The 18,387-nt window shown below is 49.8% G+C and overlaps 1 protein-coding gene across 11 annotated transcripts in view; it reads left to right on the forward strand.

Moving 5' to 3' along the window:
- celf5a (cugbp, Elav-like family member 5a) overlaps positions 1 to 18,387 on the forward strand; it is a 142,061-nt gene that overhangs the window by 121,711 nt on the left and 1,963 nt on the right. For 3 of the 11 annotated variants that reach the window (XM_072699722.1, XM_072699723.1, XM_072699724.1), the window contains exons 6-11: positions 4,178 to 4,324; positions 9,180 to 9,345; positions 14,470 to 14,682; positions 15,084 to 15,176; positions 15,611 to 15,754; positions 18,058 to 18,221. In XM_072699722.1, coding sequence (XP_072555823.1) covers positions 4,178 to 4,324; positions 9,180 to 9,345; positions 14,470 to 14,682; positions 15,084 to 15,176; positions 15,611 to 15,754; positions 18,058 to 18,185 — 891 coding nt within the window. In that variant the 3' untranslated portion in view covers positions 18,186 to 18,221. The remainder of the gene's footprint in view (positions 1 to 4,177; positions 4,325 to 9,179; positions 9,346 to 14,469; positions 14,683 to 15,083; positions 15,177 to 15,610; positions 15,755 to 18,057; positions 18,222 to 18,387) is intronic. The other 8 variants (XM_072699728.1, XM_072699729.1, XM_072699730.1 and 5 more) reach the window with 3 other exon arrangements.

An 18,387-nucleotide genomic window follows, 5' to 3' on the forward strand; every position in this document is an offset into this window, starting at 1 on the left:
TTCAGAGAAGCCAGAGCACAGGTCACTGCCTCACTTGCTGATGTTATTTTCCACCTCAGAAGGTTAAGGCCAAATGTGCTGGCGAGCGGGGGGGGGGGGGTGCCCCAAGGGAAGGCTGCAGTGGGTCAGATGCATGACCCCGATTCCCTGCCCCCCTTTAAGGGTGTCACGCTACCCACGGTTGGAGCACAATTAAAAATGTAAGGGCTGAGCTACAGAGCTAATCGCCGGATTCAGGAGCACCTTGTAGGGTTAAGGTGTCCTGGGACAGCGTGACATGAGGACAGAACACCAGGGCACCTCAGCTCCCGGCCCCGACTTTGTCACGCAGGAGGGGGAGTCTTCTGCGACTGTAACCGTGGTTACGCATCACCCTTTCATTCCCCCGATACATTCTCATCTAATCCAGTAACGTTCATGAGAAATTAAATACACTCTCGCGAGGTATGAGCTTAGTCTTTAATGCCACCAGGTCGTGATTCGAATTTTATTCCGCCTTATGCTCATTAACTCTATTACGCACGTCGTTCACATTCTTCAAAAAACTTCTTCAGGTCCCGCACAATTTACATTAAAACAAGCTTCCTCCAATAAATAATCTATCATTTCCCATAGCTAAGTGCAGGCATCGCAGCTTATTGAGATATTTCAGTTATTTGGCAATTCAGCCTGAAGGTAACACAAGTCATTATTTTGCAAAGCCCTAACAAATATCCCTTATCCATCCATCCTCCAGCCACTTATCCAAGAGAAGCTTAAGCTGAACCTGAGGCGGATCCCAAAAGGCATAGGGCACCTGATGAGCGCTCTGGGTGGGACCCCAGTACGGACAACATAATGCAAAGTGAAATAATTAAGGCTTTGAAACGGCAACATAGCTGTTGGTATAACCACCAACCACACTGTCCTGGCAACATAAAAAAGAGCTGGGGACTACAGAGTGATGCTCCATGTTTACCTGTTACCCAGAAAACGACATGCAGCACTAGATGTGTCAAGCTTATTGCCTTAAGCTGAGGTAATGTGCTCAGACAGGTTAAAGCAGCATCAAGTGCACAGATTAGCTTCTCAGCTGACGTCAGGCTTTCACACGCGGGTCTCCGGTTTGCGGATGCTCCGGACCGAGCCATGGCGGTGTGTGTTTGTTTTGATCGGGAGTCCAACCCCCACCCCCCGTTGGGGGACAGCCACACATCAGATTCCCATGAGGTCCCTCGCTTTTCCGAGCCGGCGCTGGAGCTTCTAGCCTGGGGGATTTCACGTCACACTCTGTAGCTTAACGCTTTATTACCGCGTTTTGCTTAATGGTTTATCCTCCCTCACTGGCTAAAACGAATCAACAAGGAGAAAATGAGTAAGCAGCACCAGGCAGAGTCAAACCACTGATACCTGAATATACTTTGAGCCATATGGCCGACCAGATGATATTTGGGGTGGAAATCCAGTATAGGAATGTGGCGGCATATACAAGTGAGCCACTCTACTAAATCAGGGCGGGTTTCTCAAAGTCAGCTCAGATCAAACCTGTGATGACTAATAAAGCCTCGACGCTCATTCCAAAGCGCTCCGGCTCCCAGACGCTCATGCAGACGGGCTGCTTTTGGCATCACGTTCACGCACCATCTGCAGTTACGCCGTTTACATCGGCAAGCAGACTCCAGATTGCGCGACAGGAAGTAGGTTGCAGGGGCTCGAGGCCCAGCAGACGGCTTAATCTGGCCAGATTATGCATTCTGATGCTGCTGAGGGTCCCTGCAACTATACGAGAGGACAAGGTGTGATGAAGCTCTTCTGTACATGATGGACACCCCCGTGGTGTGAACCATAGACACGCGCTGGCCTTGTGCTACAACGACACCCTCCCCGAATTACTTTAATAGTCACAACCTGAAAAGGCGGGAGAGGAATGACCTTCCCGCCAGGTTCTGAGCCCAACTTGCACATGCAGACCATGAGTCGTCTGGAGACCTACAGATGATTGGAGAAGATGATACTGCAGCTCCCCCCCCCCCCCCCCAGAACCCCCCGGCATTCCTACCTACATGCTTACTGCACTATTTAGCCGTACCGTGCATTTAATGAGGTGGAGCATCTCTGCCGGCCTGAAGGACTCGTGATACCGCTTGCCGACGTCCAGTCAAAAAGCGGGCGGTAGGACCCGGGGGGGGGGGGGGTGTTAAAAGAGCAGAGAAGGGAGGGGGGTCTGCATTATTCTTCCACTCCAGTGCCTCTTCAGAAACCCGCAAATGCTGCCCACCAATGCTGTGCCAACGCCCCAAGCCAGACCGCGGTGCCCCGGGAAGCAGACTGTGATTGACGTGCTCACGGCTCCCGCCGGGACGCATTTTAAATGAAGAAATAAATAAATAAAAACAGAGACAAAGCCAGAGAAACCAGGGAGAATCCTCACCTCAGCCAGATGCTGAGTCCACACCCGCTGTGACTACCCACAATCCCAGCCGGTTCAGTGCCAACGCCGCACACTGTCTGGGCTCTTCCCATGCCACTTGCTGCTGTTATTGACAATTTCACATCAATTTCAGGGAGGCTCTTATCTCGCCTGACGCACAACCTTTCCCCACTGTCAGATCAGAGTAATATTTCGGCCTTTCATCCGGATCGATTGGGTGGTTTTGTGGGGGGGGGGGGGGGGGCAGGGAAAGTGCCGAGGACCATCGGAAAGGTCAAGCCGTTGCGCTAAATCATTTAAAGATTCTTAATGAATGGCAGACACACCTATTGCTCTTATTACCGCACCATGGAAGAAGAGATGAGAGGGTGAGATGGGAACAGTTACAGAGGCCTGTACGGATTTGGAGAGGATTCCTCTCCTCACTGACAAGCACCTTGATCAAGGGCGTGACATGCTCACTGGTAGCGGATGTCTAAATCCTAGCTGCCGAAAGCTGAAAAGCGCCCTGTGCTGTAAGTGCTTTGACTCTCTCGTCCTCTCTTTGTGACAGGCTCATGCAAGTTGGGAACCCGACTCGTACCCAAGTGCAGAATGCACAACCATCAATAGAAATTAGGAGCAATACCCTGTGACCGCTGAATTCGTATACAATTATAATGCTTGATGACAAAAACAGCCAAATTTTCCAATTCCAAAAAATAATGAAATTTTGACGCATATTATTTATTTTTATAATCTCCTACTTAAAAGGAACTGGCAGAGTCAAGCTTTGGATGGAAAGTCGGCATCGATCTTGCTGCTCATCTATTAGTGATGGAAAAACGTCTGTCTTGTGGAACGGTTATATTACAGTTTCTGACCAAACCATTGCGCCACTGGACTCTTAGCAATGCATAAAGATCTCGGTGTGAACATCTGGTCAAGTGGTGGTTCCATCACCATTACACTGGAAGCTGATCTTCAGCTGGTTCATATGGAAGAACGACCCCCCAACTGGTTGACCAAAGCCATACAACAACTGAACATTAAATTCATGTGGCTACTGATGGCCATAACAACTGTCTGAAATTAAAACGTAGAAAGTCATTCAAGATGACTTCAGTCAACACATGGGGGTAACTGCAATATATGTTGCCCATAATTATGTTTTTTGTTACTTATTTGCAGCAGACATGACACAGACACCCCAAGGAATGTTTTTTCTAAATGACTGAAGACACTGCTGTGGGATGTGGCTGCATGAGGGCGGGGCTTAAAGATTCCTGCTGACATGGATGGAAATCTCCTTCAGGGAGGTTTATGCGATAGAGACTGCTAGGTCACGGGGGTCTCGTTTTCACGGACAGGACCTCCTCCGTCCGATAAAACCTGCAAGCACTTAAAAGATTTTCACACTAACCATTTCAGCAGCAGTAAATGAAAAACGAGCATCTGCTAAATGAAAGGCCTGTTTACCTAAAATGGTAACACACTGTTTGCTACCCAAAGTCTAGGAGAAGGTCTAAAGCTGTTTGGTTTAATTTGCGTTGACATGGTGGGGGGGTTGCTGACTGCTGATTGCTAATGTTTCTTCTGCAATTATGGAATTCTGACAGTCTGGGCACGGCCCAGTACGTGAACACTTTTCCAGGTGTGTACAGATGTATTCAGACTGAAACCCTTCAGCTCAAATGGTCTTATTTTGACCGGCAGCATGCTATGGACATACTAAGAGCTCCGTGCTCCCCCTCACCAGCCCGGCTCACATCCTGTCCTCCTTCCCAGGGTGCGTCTTCCAGCCTGGTGGTGAAATTCGCCGACACGGACAAGGAGCGCACCATCCGCCGCATGCAGCAGATGGTGGGCCAGTTCGGCATCTTCAACCCGGCCATAGCGCTACCGTTCAGCACTTACAGCAGCTACGCCCACGCGGTGAGTGACACTCAGGGCCATCGGGGGTGCGCTGCTATCCCGCTCCATCCTTATGGGCATTAAATCTGATACAATTGCATCGACTTTGAGGTGATCCCCCGTTCCCAGCAGCCAACAGTTGCCCGCAGGTAGCCCCCTCACGTCCAGCTCCCCCCCCCCCCGTGTCAGGGCACTGCAGTATGTCACGGGGTCCCTAGGCAGCATGGATCCCAGTGTGGATCCGGGGTTTAGCTCGGCTGAGAGCAGCGTCACGGGAATAATCCGTCAGACCGGGGCACCTGTCACCGCAGACACCGCAAACTCGAGTGCGTGCGATTTACACATTAATACCAAAAGGCAGATTCCTTCCCATTTTAAAAAGGCTTCCACCTTTGGGGTTTACCCCTCACCTCGTGCACCAGCCTCCTCCCGGCCGTCAACCTTCTGTTATTATTTTTATCGAACGCTCTGTAGCCGTCCGGTCGATACGGCGGAGGGCTTACCGCGCACAGAAATACCCGTGTTGAAGGGCTTTTTGGGGCTTTATCTGATCTTAGCGTCACACTTATCGGCGCAATCTTATACGGGGCTCGCCTCCAGACACCCGAGGCTCGCTCTCTCCCCTCGGCGATCGAGAAGAAGGGCCGTTCTGGAGCTCTGTAAGAAGGCAAAACAGGCTAATGTTTGGTGTCCGGTGAGGATGCATAAGACGCACCCCCACGGGTAGTGACGGTATGAGAACCAGCCCTTCGCTACTGCGGTACATAACCTCTAACTGTTACTTATACATGATTCGATTAGTGTAATGTATTACCTAATATTGCATTACCTAATGAGGTTCTGCCTTAAGAAAGCATCCCTTAGCAGCAAATCTGCTCTGGTGACATCTCATTAGGAGGCGGATTTCAGCTGACCCCTACCATGAGCTCCACGCTAGACCCCCTTCTATCGCATCACTGCATTTTGATCACCGTCCCGGACGGCATCCTGGCATCCCAGTCAAACTGAACTGGGATCCCTTCGCAGCCGCCTGGAAACGAAAGTTTAAAACGTTCGCCACTCCGTACAGCTGGGTGCTCGAATGGGTCATTTATGACAGAAGGGCTCCATTTCGGGTCCGGAGCCAGCAACCTTCCAGTCCTTATGCTTGTCCAGTGTGCTATCGCGATTTATAGGATACCATGACACATAATTAGAATATAAGTCATATATACACTGTATCGGGGGTGATTGTAGGATTTTACTCTTAGGGGGGCTCAGTCCCCAAGACATACGAGACAAAATCACTAAATATATGTAGAATAATTATTTTTCAGGGTGGTTTTTAACTCCGACTATAGAAGTCGTCTTTAAACAAGCCCGCATGGCAAACACCAGCATGCAAAGATTAAAAATCGCTGAATGTATTGAACACCAAGTCACGTATAATTAGGGGGAAACTATGTGTATGTCATTTTCAAATGTCTTTAATTTAATTGTGAAAAAAAAATATATATTTCATCTTACCGCTTGTTCCAGCTCATCAGCAGTCAGCGGTCAGGACCTCCCGGAGGGGGGGGTCATCGTTAATTACGGCAAGCGACTTTCAGCAAGTTACGTGTTTTGTTGCCTTTGTGGCATCGTTAATTTCGGTGAATAAAGAAACAGTTTTATCGCGCAGTTCATGTTAAAAGGCAATTGCGTGAAGCTAGAGTTACAACAAAAAAGCAGTTTGACATTGGAAATTGCACAGTCCCTACTGACGCAATAACAGAAAATAACTTTAACACAAGAAATATGTCATTTCATGACATAAATAGTTAAAATTAAAACGGTATATGCGATTTTAATTTGGCGTTAATGAATTACAGATTCTATGTGTGATTTGAACGCATTAGGATAGGCGCGACGCTACCGCTCCCTAACTAACACTGCCCTCTGTTGGGTAAACATGGAACAGATTCATCGTGCTGTAACATACCCTCAAGACAAACCCGAGAAAAATACATTAAAATTAAATAATCTGCAATAGCCAAACACACAATAACTAATAAATTACAATACCCACACTAACTAAATCACAGTTTTTCTTTTGAAAAATATATTTAAATTCTCTATAAATAATAATATTTTAGTTCAGCTGATATATTTTTTTTACCGATTATAAAAATGAAAAAGTGTTTAGAATTACGGACGTGCACTGAGAATATTAAACCAATCTACAGCTGTACTCTTCTCGTCATAGTCCAAATATGGACGGAACACACGGCTTATTAAATTATTATTTTGTTTACAGTGGAAGGAACTTCCTCCCTCACACCAAATGATAATCTAGCAAAAATCAGGAAAAAATTATTTGCAAATAAAAAATGCATGAAAATACTAAGCTCTTATACTCAGAAAATTCCTGCCTTTTCTGCCCACCAGGATGCAGCATCAGTCAGCAGCTTCATCACTTCCGTAATTCTTTGTCCCTCTCTCACCCTCACTGGTTTCTGTCCCTCTCTCACTCTCACTATATCTGTCTCTCACTGTCTCTGTCCCCCTCTCACCCTCACTGTCTCTCTAACCCTCATTGTCTCTGTCCCTCTCTCTCTTAATGTCTCTGTCCCTCTCTCTTCTTTACTGTCTCTGTCCCTCTCTCACCTTCAATGTATATGTCCCCCTTTCTCTCATGCTGTCTCTGTCCCTCTCCTTCACTGTCTTTGTCCCTTTCACTCCCTCACTGTCTCTGTCCCTCACTTTCTCACCCTCACGGTCTCTGTCCCTCTCTCACCTTCAATATATCTGTCCCCCTTTCTGTCTTACTGTCTCTGTCCCTCTCCTTCACTGTCTTTGTCCCTTTCACTCCCTCACTGTCTCTGTCCCACACTTTCTCACCCTCACGGTCTCTGTCCCTCTCTCACCTTCAATATATCTGTCCCCCTTTCTGTCTTACTGTCTCTGTCCCTCTCCTTCACTGTCTTTGTCCCTTTCACTCCCTCACTGTCTCTGTCCCACACTTTCTCACCCTCACGGTCTCTGCCCCTCTCCTTCACTGTCTTTGTCCCTCTCTCACCATCACAATCTCTTTCCCTTCTGTCTCTGTCCATCTCAAACCCTAATGGTCTCTGTCCCTCTGTCACTCTCTCTCCTTCACGGTCTCTGTACCTCTCTCACTCTTTCTTCTTCACCATCTGTGTCCCTTACTACCCTTGCTGTCTCTGTCCCTCACTTTCCCACCCTCACTGTCTCTATCCTTCACTGTCTCTGTCTCTTTCTCTCTCACTCTCTCTGTCCCCCTATCCCTCCCTGTCTGCATCTATTTCAGTCTCCCTGTCCTTCTCTCATTCACCGCACCCCCCTCCCCCCACCCCTCCCCCATCTTCCTGTCCGTCCGTGCCAGTCCGGCTCCTGCCTGGAAGGGTCACGCGCGATAGCTGAGCCCCGTGAGTCACAGAGTCACAGAGCAGTGCTACAGAGATAATTGCCATGTGATAAAGAGGTGATTGCCTGCTGGCACCTGGGGAGAATAATGCCATCAGGTTGCAATAAAAAAGCAGATGCCAAACACTAAATGGATGCTGTCGCACAGCCACCCGCTCCCTGCTCATTTCTCTCCTCTCCAGCCTTTTTTTTTTTATCAAAAAAGAGAAAAGGTTATGATGAAGTCTCAGCTGACAGTTTACCGCCCAGCCTGACATGGACCTTAGCAATCTGCTCACGGACAGATAAATTAAAGTATTATCGGTTCACAAACACGAAAGGCAGGGGACGGACATGACCCACAACAAATTTATGAGAGGCTGAATGAAATCAATATGGAGATCAGAGGGAGCAGTAACTGAACCTATCCTTTTTTCCTTCTTCCCGAAGTTGATATCAGCCCAGACTATGCCGCAAAATCACACGCTTACATTTCTCAAATTTTCCATACTGCCATCCTGGGAGGGCCTGCATGACAGCCGGGAATCTGTACGGAGATCTAGTCCGGATGGCTTTTCATGTGTCAGACTCGAACCCGGGCTCGCTCGCACGATGATCGCTCTGATTTAAAGGGTACCCCTAACGCAGGCCCGTCGTCACGGTAACGCCGCAGCCCACTCCGTCCGCGTTGTTTGTTTCCTCGCCGGAGCTCATTGTTAACCCCCCCCCCCCCCCCCCTCGTGTCGCCCCCTCCCCCTATTTTTCTAAAAGCCCCAATTTATCTTTATTGGGAGCAAAATGGATGATCCCCATTTGTCACGTTGATAAAATTATGCAAATGACAGGAGGAGTTAATAGATAGCGGCAGCGAGGCGCGTGGCTAATGGATGGCGTGCTGGCAGCGGCTGCTTTGTGGCGCCTCGTCGCCGTTCAGGCTACCTGACAGCGGCACTGAGGGAAAATAATTGGCTTTTCCTGCCCAGGGACTCCATGCAAATATGGCCGCGAGGACGGAGGCGGGGTGAGCGTGGCTCAGGCAAGCCGCTCCGTAAATCCACGGCCGCGCGCAAATCCCAGAGAATACGGGAGAATGTTGCACCTCCCCCCCCCCCCCCCCGCTCCACACACACACATAGCTTGATGTTTGATCATCGGTTTTGATCGGCATTTTAAAAAAGCACATCGATGTCTGGATCAGACTCATGAGGCGAGATGGAGACGGACCGGTCCGTGGTCACCGGGTAAATTGCACCTTTAATGGCGGCCCTGGGACATGTGGGCATGAGTCCAGCAGGCGGCCCCCATATGAGGAGTCGTGTTGTAAAAAGTCACTAGGTCACGGTTTCTCCCGAACACCTTGTCACCTTCTGTCTGCCAATTAACTGTGGGGCACCCCCCACCCCGACCTCTGTGATTGGCCGGCTGACCGCCTCCTCTCGTCTGACTCTCCGCCCCACCCCCATATACCCCCCGCCCCCCCTTCCCGTCGCAGCTGATGCAGCAGCAGGCCGCGATCATGGCTGCCACGCATGGCGGCTACCTGACACCCAGCGTGGCCTTCCCCACCGCACAGATCCACCAGATGGGGGCGCTCAACATCAACGGCCTCCCGCCCACCCCCATGACCCCGGTGTCGGGTGAGTTTCATCAGGCTTCCGGTGAGCACTGTGCTTTCGTGACATTTCGGCTGGGGGTGTGCGGGCGGTGGGGGGGTGAATAATGGATGCTCAGCAAGGGCAGAATAAGGGATACAATGACTGCCTACTAATTAGATGCTAACAGTTTTATTTATTTATTTTTAACGCAGCTGTACAATTTACAGCAGTCCAGCAGTACACTGCCTCAGCTCTGCATGACTTTAAATGTGTCTTTAACTCTGTGATTCAGCCACAGCATCCACTACCAGCTCAGTATGATGCCTTTATTTCATATGCAGCACAGTAAAAGCTGGATCTATCAAAACCTGCGTTGCATCACCTTAATAATTTGGCACCTTAGTAATACCGTCAAACGGAGCGTATGGCAGTCATTTACCCTGACCTTTGACCTTGCATGTATAATAATCCTCGATGTCTGCATGCGATGCCGTCGCAGTTTTACGTCAGGAAATCCACCCGTCCCACTTTATGGACATCGGGAAATGGCTCTGACATTTACTGTAGCACATTCGCTTGTGACACAATAGCGGGGAAGTGGAGCGTTGTCGATATTCTCCAGCAAAGCTTGCAGTGTAATGTGTGAAGCAGAATTTTAGATGCTGCTTTTTTGTACCCCTTATTACATTTGTAGCGATTGGGGGAATTTGGTTGGGTACCTGCTGAGGATAACAGACCTGCAAGGTGATGAGGCTGAAATGCAGTCAGGGAAAGGCCCGCCCTAAGTTTAACTGGGGCCCAGTGGTGAATTCTCGTTTTACAGGGTGATTCGGGGAAACTCATTAATATCCGTGAGAGAAGCGCTACCTGATTGGCCAGTGAATGCCTTAGACTGAGTTTACCAGCCAATCAGGTAGCTTCTCTCATGAATATAAAAGAGTTTTCCCAAACCACCCTGTACAAGGAACATTCACGGCCCTTCAGCACCTACCTGCAGGCTTCAGTGACTCCCATGATGTTTTGCTGGAGATACGTCTCCATTGGTTAAATGCAGAGAAACCTAGCAGTGACAGGATATCACCAGAAGGGCGGCGCCGAGAAGCCCGTCCGTCCCTGTGGTTCCTTCGCACCGTATCTGCAGCGCAAGCGTTTGCGCCTCAGTCGCGTTCCGGTCCGTGACATTCGTCGTTTTCATCAAACACGTTCCGTCATATTTGCTGTGTCTCACTTTTCGCCCGGTGTAGTTTGACAGAATATCATAGTCTGAAAGAGCGCGGCAGGGAAAAAAAAAAAAAAACAGAGAAACTCTAGTTAGACCCCAGCACATCTGCTGATGTTGGCTCGGAACCAGCTGAGTTCACTTGGCACCACGTCCAGGTCTGGTTTGCTGCATGCACTGACAGACTGTCTTTTCACTGGACTGGTCGTGCAGGAGAAGGTTCGGCCCTGGACAACAGATACGCTCCGCTGATTACCTCGTATTACTGAGTCCGCTGTGCTATTAATCCTGAAGATAGCGTGTGGTCTCCGCGGATCTTCAAGGCCCTGGGCTAATGAGAAACCCCTGTTTTTTATCCATTTGTATTTTGTAGGCATTTGATTTTTTTTTTTAATCAGCACATCTCTCCGTCTTAGCAGTGAATTATTTAAGATCTTTACTTTGTTGAAGTATTTAACGATGCCGTTTCCAAGGTTCCCAAATATGTTTATGATACCTGGGGGGGGGGGGGAGTAAAAGTCTTTTGAAATCCTGCGACTAATAATTAAACAAATTAAAAGAAATGCGAAGGGCTGAGCTGGATCTGTTTCTCAAAGCCGCGCACTTTAATAATGAGCAGGTGTCTCGGAGCGAACTGCAAATCTGACGATCAGAACAATGCAAATCACTGCACAGAACATGACTCTGAGCATAGATACCACTGCGTCATCTCCATGCAGATATTTAAATAAAACAAAAACATAGTTAAATGTGTTCATAGTGTCATTAATGATTAAAGATTAATGTTGACGTCCATGCATGTCTGAAGACAACCTGGTAGTACATGGATTTACACACACACACACACGCATTTGTATCTTTGTGGGGACCATGCATTCATTCTGTGGACATAACCCTAATCCTAAATACAACAACCTTAACCACTGCCCAGCCCTAACCTTAACCATAAGTAAGCAAACAAAATTCAAGACTTTTGGCATTTTTAGTTTTTTGATTGCAGTCACAGATTTTTATACAATTGAGTTTCCCCTTGTTGGGATAGAAATCATGTCCCCACAAGGACAAAATAACAGGTTTTTATCATTTGGTCCCCACAATGTAATATGTATACGCACACGCACACACACAGCCGGTCACGATTTGAAACAGGGCACCTGAATAAAACTTCAAGGTTATACCTTTGGAAATAAAGGAGCAGAGTTTAGATGGCACCAATGTAACACATTTAAGGTTTACGATTGTGTGAAAGCCTGGACGGATCAGTGAACAGGAGCGGGGGGCGGGGGGGTGGGGACAGGAGAATCCCTTTCAAGGGCAGACGAGAGCAAGGGGGAAACCAGGTGACAGGCACATCTGAATAAACAAACAAAGTTTCGAGGGGCAAGAGGAGGGCGAGCGCCTTGAAGCGGGGGCGGCCGGGGGCGGCGTAAAGGGAGGGTCTGCCCCCGGTCACTGTCAGGCGAAAGCGGGACACACTAATGTATGAGGACATCGGCAGTGAAGAACAGGTGAAACGAATCTGCGTGAAAAATGACGGTCACCTGACTCGCCCCCCCCGCCCCCCCCACGAGACGGATAGCATCCCCCTCCCCCTCCTCACGAGGAGGCAGTCGCAGACGGCCAGATGGTTTGTCCGATTGGCGCGAGGAGCCTCGCCATGATGCATGATGATGCTTTATGGAAATGCTGTCTCCTGACATGGTCCAGACCCCCCGGGGGAACGCCTCTTACAGCTCCGGCCGCCATCTCTCAAGGTCTTCCAGTTGGTGTGACTTTTTGCGTGACGCTGCGGTGGCTTGGAGATTAGCGCGGCGCTTCAGCGAGAGTCGTGACTCGGGGACCCCGCCGTAAACCCGCTGGCCACAATTCTCTGACAATGTCACGGCCGTAATGGCCCGCGGAACTGGCAGGAATTTCCGCCTTAACGAGGTCCTTTGGTGCTACTACGTAGAGCTTGGCCGATGTTCTCAAGCCACTATGTTGCGTAAAGCAAAACAAGGCTTTCGAAATGTGACATTCGGGGTTAAAATGTTCAGTTTGATATATAGCACTCACAGAAAGTCTGGGACTCTTGCATAATTCTGTAAAAATGTTGCAAATTTATTGGTCCGATGACAAGCAGCGTTTAACGTATCTGCGCACATCATCTACACATTTTCGTTTTAAGTGTCATATTTTTTTGACTGACTCATTCAGTTCTGTTCTTGCCATTTTGTTATTAATTGCAGTGGTTGTCATTGGCTCCCAAAGAGTTACTGAACACACATGTTTGGTGTTTAATGTTATTTCAAAATGTTACTAATTAAATTTCTTTTCTTTTTTTTCATCAAATTTATAAAGTGATGATATCTGTAATAATTTTTTTGTAATATTTTCACTGAATTAAGCCAGTGTTCCAAGACTTTCTGTGAGCTCTGTGTAACATCCAGAGTGCCACGCACTGAATTCTTTGCAATATAAAAGGATTGCCGACATGGAAAGATTGAGCTTCCATGATGAGATGTATTTGTGAAGATTTGAATCTTGCTGGCAGTGATGTAACACCTCTGTGCTGGGTGGCAGTTTCGCGTTGTGGCGTAAATGCCCCCCCCCCCCCTGCCCCGGTTCCCCTCCCACCGTTGCCAAGGTCCGTCGGCTTCTCGACCGGTACCTTTCCTGCGACCCGGGTCTTTTCTAATCTCCCCTTCCCACATTTTTATCTCAGTCTGCTGCGACCCCCCCCTGCCCCCCCCGCTGACCCTGAAGCAGCGAAATGCGGTATTAAACTCCATGAGATGAGATTGTGGCATGATTGAGGGGTCCGTCCTCAATCGCGCAGCCGGCCGCCCTGGGTGTCCGTTCCTGTGGAGACGGGGGGGGGGGGGGGGCAGCGGCTGCATCCCCATGGAGACCGGCCAGGCCTGCCGTCAGATTCGCTGCAAGTGCGGTGGAGCCGACCGTGTAACGCGCTTTAGAGAGAGAGAGAGTTGGAGGTTGGTTCAGTGGTCAGCAAGCGGGATGTCGGTTAGCTGAGGTGAAGCACACGCGCGGAAGCCAGCATGATGCAACATGTGTTAAAAGAGCGCAGTCCTGCCACACGTGTCTCCGAGCAGAATCCTGCACACGTTTAGTGAACATACTTATTTTTAATCAGGTTCCCGATGGCTTCCTGGAGCGCCACAATCGGCGGGCGACCCAGCATTACACGACACGTTTAAGTCCTGAAAATGGCCGACCGGTTTGATGTAAGGTGTTAAATTCCCCTATGTATAGCTACAGCTAGCCTGATAAAAGATGGATTTAAATTTTTTTATGTAACATAATAACATCTGTAGTGTCTGTATGAATTTTTTAACAAAGTATCAGAACTTTTTTTTTTTTCCAACAACTCCTACACGACGTGTGAAATCAGGCTGTGCGCTTTATTCCGAGAACGTAAACAATCCCACAAGCCCCTGCGTCGTTGCGTCAGCTACCGCCGGTATCCCACCTCCGCAGAGCTCGTCTCCCCGTCCGTGATATCGGAGAGCGAGAATCCCGGCCTCGCCGTCCTGTGGGTCCGCAGAGCCGGACGTGACCTTACGGCGTAGCTAGGCGGCATCTCGGAACATGGCTGTATCGCCTAGCAACCCGCTTGTCATTGGTGTATCGATGGCGACGGAGCCCCAGTGCCTCCACACTGTTGTCACGGCGCTTTCGGCCCGGATTTATCACGCTGCCTCGTTCCCCTTGTGCTGTTGCACGGTGGTTTCATCATCCCTGTTTCATCACCATCATCACCCGCAGGCTCTCGCACGAGCGCCGCATACCGACTCGCCTCCCACAGGTGACTCAAGCTCTGGTTATCCATCATTAAGCCGCAGAGCCCCCCCCCCCCTCCCCGCCCCGCCCCGCCCGTCCCAGTGACTCACCCCTGTCGGCACGCTGCTCGCCCCAGCCGCCCCATCCGACCCCACACGCTCTCTCTCCCTCCCCCCGCCCCTCTGCAGGCCTCAGCTCACCTCCCGCCAACATCGCCACGTCCGCCGTGCCCAGCATCGTCACGCCCATCGTTAATGGATTTGCCGGCATCCCGCACCAGCCCAACGGGCACCCGGCGGTGGAAGCCGTGTACGCCAACGGCCTGCCGGCCTACTCCGCCCAAAGCCCCACAGCCGCCGACACCCTCCAGCAAGCCTTCACCGGCGTACAGCAATACACAGGTAAGCCCCGCCCCCTGGTGTAGTGGCCCCGCCCCTTGGTGTAGTGGCCCCGCCCCCTTTGACAGAGATCTGATCGTTAGCCTATGAAAAGAGTAGCCCTAAATTTGAACTGAAGGTTACAGATATGTGGATAATGTTATGCCCAACCCCCTTCCCCTCCCCGAGCGACACGCATCACTCCATTGACATAAATGTCCAACGACAGCCCGGCGTCCAAGGAAAGCTTCTCTTCTTCCCATTCAGGGCTGTAGCCTTCATCCAAAACCCGGCCAACAGAACAGACCCATATTTGCCTTTTTTTTTTTTTGTTTTTTTGGTCAGTATTTTCGGTTCAGTGATGTATTTTTGAATTCCTCTCTCCCCTCCTCCTCCCCCCTCCCCCCCCCCCAACCCGACTGCAGCAATCTACCCAGCGACCACACTGACCCCTATTGGACAGACACTGCCACAGCCGCCCCAGGTCATCCAGCAACAGCAGCAGAGGGAAGGTGAGGGTGAGAGAACAGTATTAAACTCCTTTTTCAAAAGCTTGACCGCACAGCCAGCGTGCCTGTTGTATGTAAGCCGTGCCGGTCCCCACCCCGTATCTGTACACACTCCACTCCGGAGCGTAAGAACACTGGCGAGTGCGGCGACCAAGAGCTTATATCTCACTGAGTCGTGCAGCACGGATGGCTTAAGACCCAACTCGCCGACCAAAGTCTACATGCTAATCGGCACTGTTTGCACAAGTGAAACGGGGACCGTGAGTCACGGCGGAAACCGCCTGCACGCCATAATGCGGTCCTGCATTTACAAGCGAAGGAATGCGATCTTGTACCACGCAGACTTTAATAAGACTGAAGCAGTAGGGATTTTTTTTTTCTAAAAATACCCTTAAAAAAGTTCAGGGAATTTGCAATCTGATGGAGATTCCTGTGTGTTCCAGGACCCGAGGGCTGTAACCTGTTCATCTACCACCTGCCACAGGAGTTTGGAGATAATGAGCTCATGCAGATGTTCCTGCCCTTTGGAACGGTCATCTCCTCCAAGGTGTTCATGGACAGGGCCACCAACCAGAGCAAATGCTTTGGTGAGTCCAGTGAGGCATAGCTACGTGTGTAAGTGGGGAAATGCTGTTGGTGACCCTGCGGATCGTTAAGTCTGTAGGTCTGACTGTAAATAAGCATCTAGCCAAACCCTTATATGCTACATTTTGGTCTCAGAATGCAAGAGAAATAACTGACCAGGGCCAGGAGCTCGAAGATGGATGGATGTACGTCTTTATCTTCAAACAGATTTTATTCTTTTATTGTTGTGAAATCTACTTTTTTCCCAGACTAGCTTTAGTCCACAAAAGGCAAACAATGCACATTTTCTAAGATCATAAACAGAACGAGGCTTTTGCGTGTCCCTCAGTTTCCTGAGCCGGATTTGCCGGGAGCTTATTGGGCTTCGGCCTTGCTCCGAGAGGCCTCGTCGCGGGGAATTTCCCGAATTCGGTCAAAGCCGGCGCGCCCGATGCCGCGGACTCCGAGACGTGACCATGTGACAGGCAGCTACATCCCGCCCAAAAACTGCCACCCCTGAGCCCCCATGCCCATCAGTATACAGGAGCTGTCATTCCTCTAGCCCACTGTAATGCCACCTGGGCCCACGTAATGGGGGTGGGGGGGTGGGCGGGAGGGGGCAGAGCAGGCAGAAAACAATTATAGATTGGCATTTGTTTTCACTTCAGGGAGCGACCCACCTCTGCAAAATTTATCGTGGCCGGGTGTCAGGAGGGTGGGGGGGGGGGGGGGGGGGGTTTAATAATGTATAAATTCACAGAGGAAAGCCTGTTCCGATATTGACTAATACACTATGCATTTACAACGCAGTGTCAGTGCCTGCGGAATTGACACTCGTTGGTGTAATTAATCTAGCAGCCAGTGTAAAGGATAAATCCGAGCCGACGGGAGGCGAATGTGTCTGGGGGGCTTGTACCGCCTGCAGCGGTGGCCTTCCCAGAGGTGACGTGGGGGCCCCACCACAGTGACGGGTCCAGGGAGCCCTCCCCCCGTTGTTTGTCACGGGTCATCGACTTGTCCTCGCGTGTCACCCTTGGGGGTGGAGGGGATGGCATTTCCAGTGACTGCCTCCTGAGGATTTATCACAGCCCCCTGACTGCGCATTGAGGCCCCCCAGGGGTGGAGCGTGGTGGACGGCCCTCGTCTTTTACGCTCACAATCACAAACACGTGTTTGTTGTATGTTAAATGCTGCCTATCGATTCATAGGTGGCGTCACTTCGTGTGGGATTGCTGAGTGGTATGAAGGAGACCTACATACCATACATACCATTCATACCATTCTGTGGTATGAAGGAGACCTACAGTCTCTTTGACAGACGAGGGCCTGACTTAACCCCGCGAGAAACAGCAAAGAAATCGATTGAAGGCTCCTTCTTGTAAATTAACTCATTACTTCAGTATCCCAAAGTATTCCGGATAAAATCTGAGAATCTATTAATGCTCTTGCACATTTGCAGTTAGATGCAGATGATATTATAGTCCTTGGTGGTCAAATTGTGTAAAGGAACCTGATCAATGTGATGTTCCCCAATCCCGTCCTCGGGGACCCACAGACGGTCCACGTTTTTGCTCTAGAGGTGGAAGCTGGGAGGGAGCGGAAGTGTGGACTGTCTGGCAGGGACTTGGAGGGAGCAAAAACGTGGAGCGTCTGGGGACCGGACTTGGAAACGCTGCACTAATGAATGAAATTAAGATGATAACTGTGATACTGGACACAAGACGTGAATTAAAGCACATAAGTTAACATCTGTCCTTTGACCAGACTGCGTTATATTAATGATTCAGTATCGTTTAATCACACTTTCCAGCTGATATATACTGTCCTGGAAGGCAGGTTCTCTGGACAGCTACACTGCAGAGGTCAGCGGCATTAATGAACATCTCCTGAGCTCTTCTGCCCTGCAGTTTGATCATCTTCAAAGGCTTTGGCAAATTTTCAACCTGGAAAAGGGGTTTTAAAAAATGAAGTTAGTCACTTCATTAAAAACAGCAGCCCCTAAGCAGTGGCAGTATACGCAATAAATATTTACGCATGGCTTTAGCTGCACAGCTGGTACGCGTGGCTTTTATTGTGTTTATTTACATACGCATTAGTGGTAGTACTGGCAACCGGAGTGAGCACAGACATCTTTACTGGTGGGTGTCTCCCTTTTTCTCCCTGTAAACTCCTGCCGGTGATCCGAGCACCTGGGGAACTGACCTGCTGACGTAGGACCTGCTTTTGAGCCGGCGCTGAATCGTCAGCTGTATGAGCGTTTCTCTTGCTTTGACCTGAGTATCCTCGTCTGTGACCCCGGGGTCATTCTCCCCGTCGCCCCCTGCAGGATTCGTGAGTTTCGACAACCCAGCGAGCGCGCAGGCGGCCATTCAAGCCATGAACGGCTTCCAGATCGGTATGAAGAGGCTGAAAGTGCAGCTGAAAAGGCCGAAGGATGCCAGCCGCCCTTACTGACAGACTTGGCATGAGGCATTCCCTGCCACAGCACAGGTAGGTTGGTGGCACAGCAGGGGGCAAGTTTGGGGGGGGGGGGGTGAATTATTGTGACACGTCACCCACCACATGATGTCATACCCATAAGAAAAACCATTCATGTCATAATAAATGCAGTCATTTTTGCAAATAAGTTTACAAAGGGTGGAAGTTAAAAAGGTAA

This window comes from Paramormyrops kingsleyae, chromosome 15 (genome assembly GCF_048594095.1).
Source record: "Paramormyrops kingsleyae isolate MSU_618 chromosome 15, PKINGS_0.4, whole genome shotgun sequence".
NCBI classification, from domain to species: Eukaryota; Metazoa; Chordata; class Actinopteri; order Osteoglossiformes; family Mormyridae; genus Paramormyrops; species Paramormyrops kingsleyae.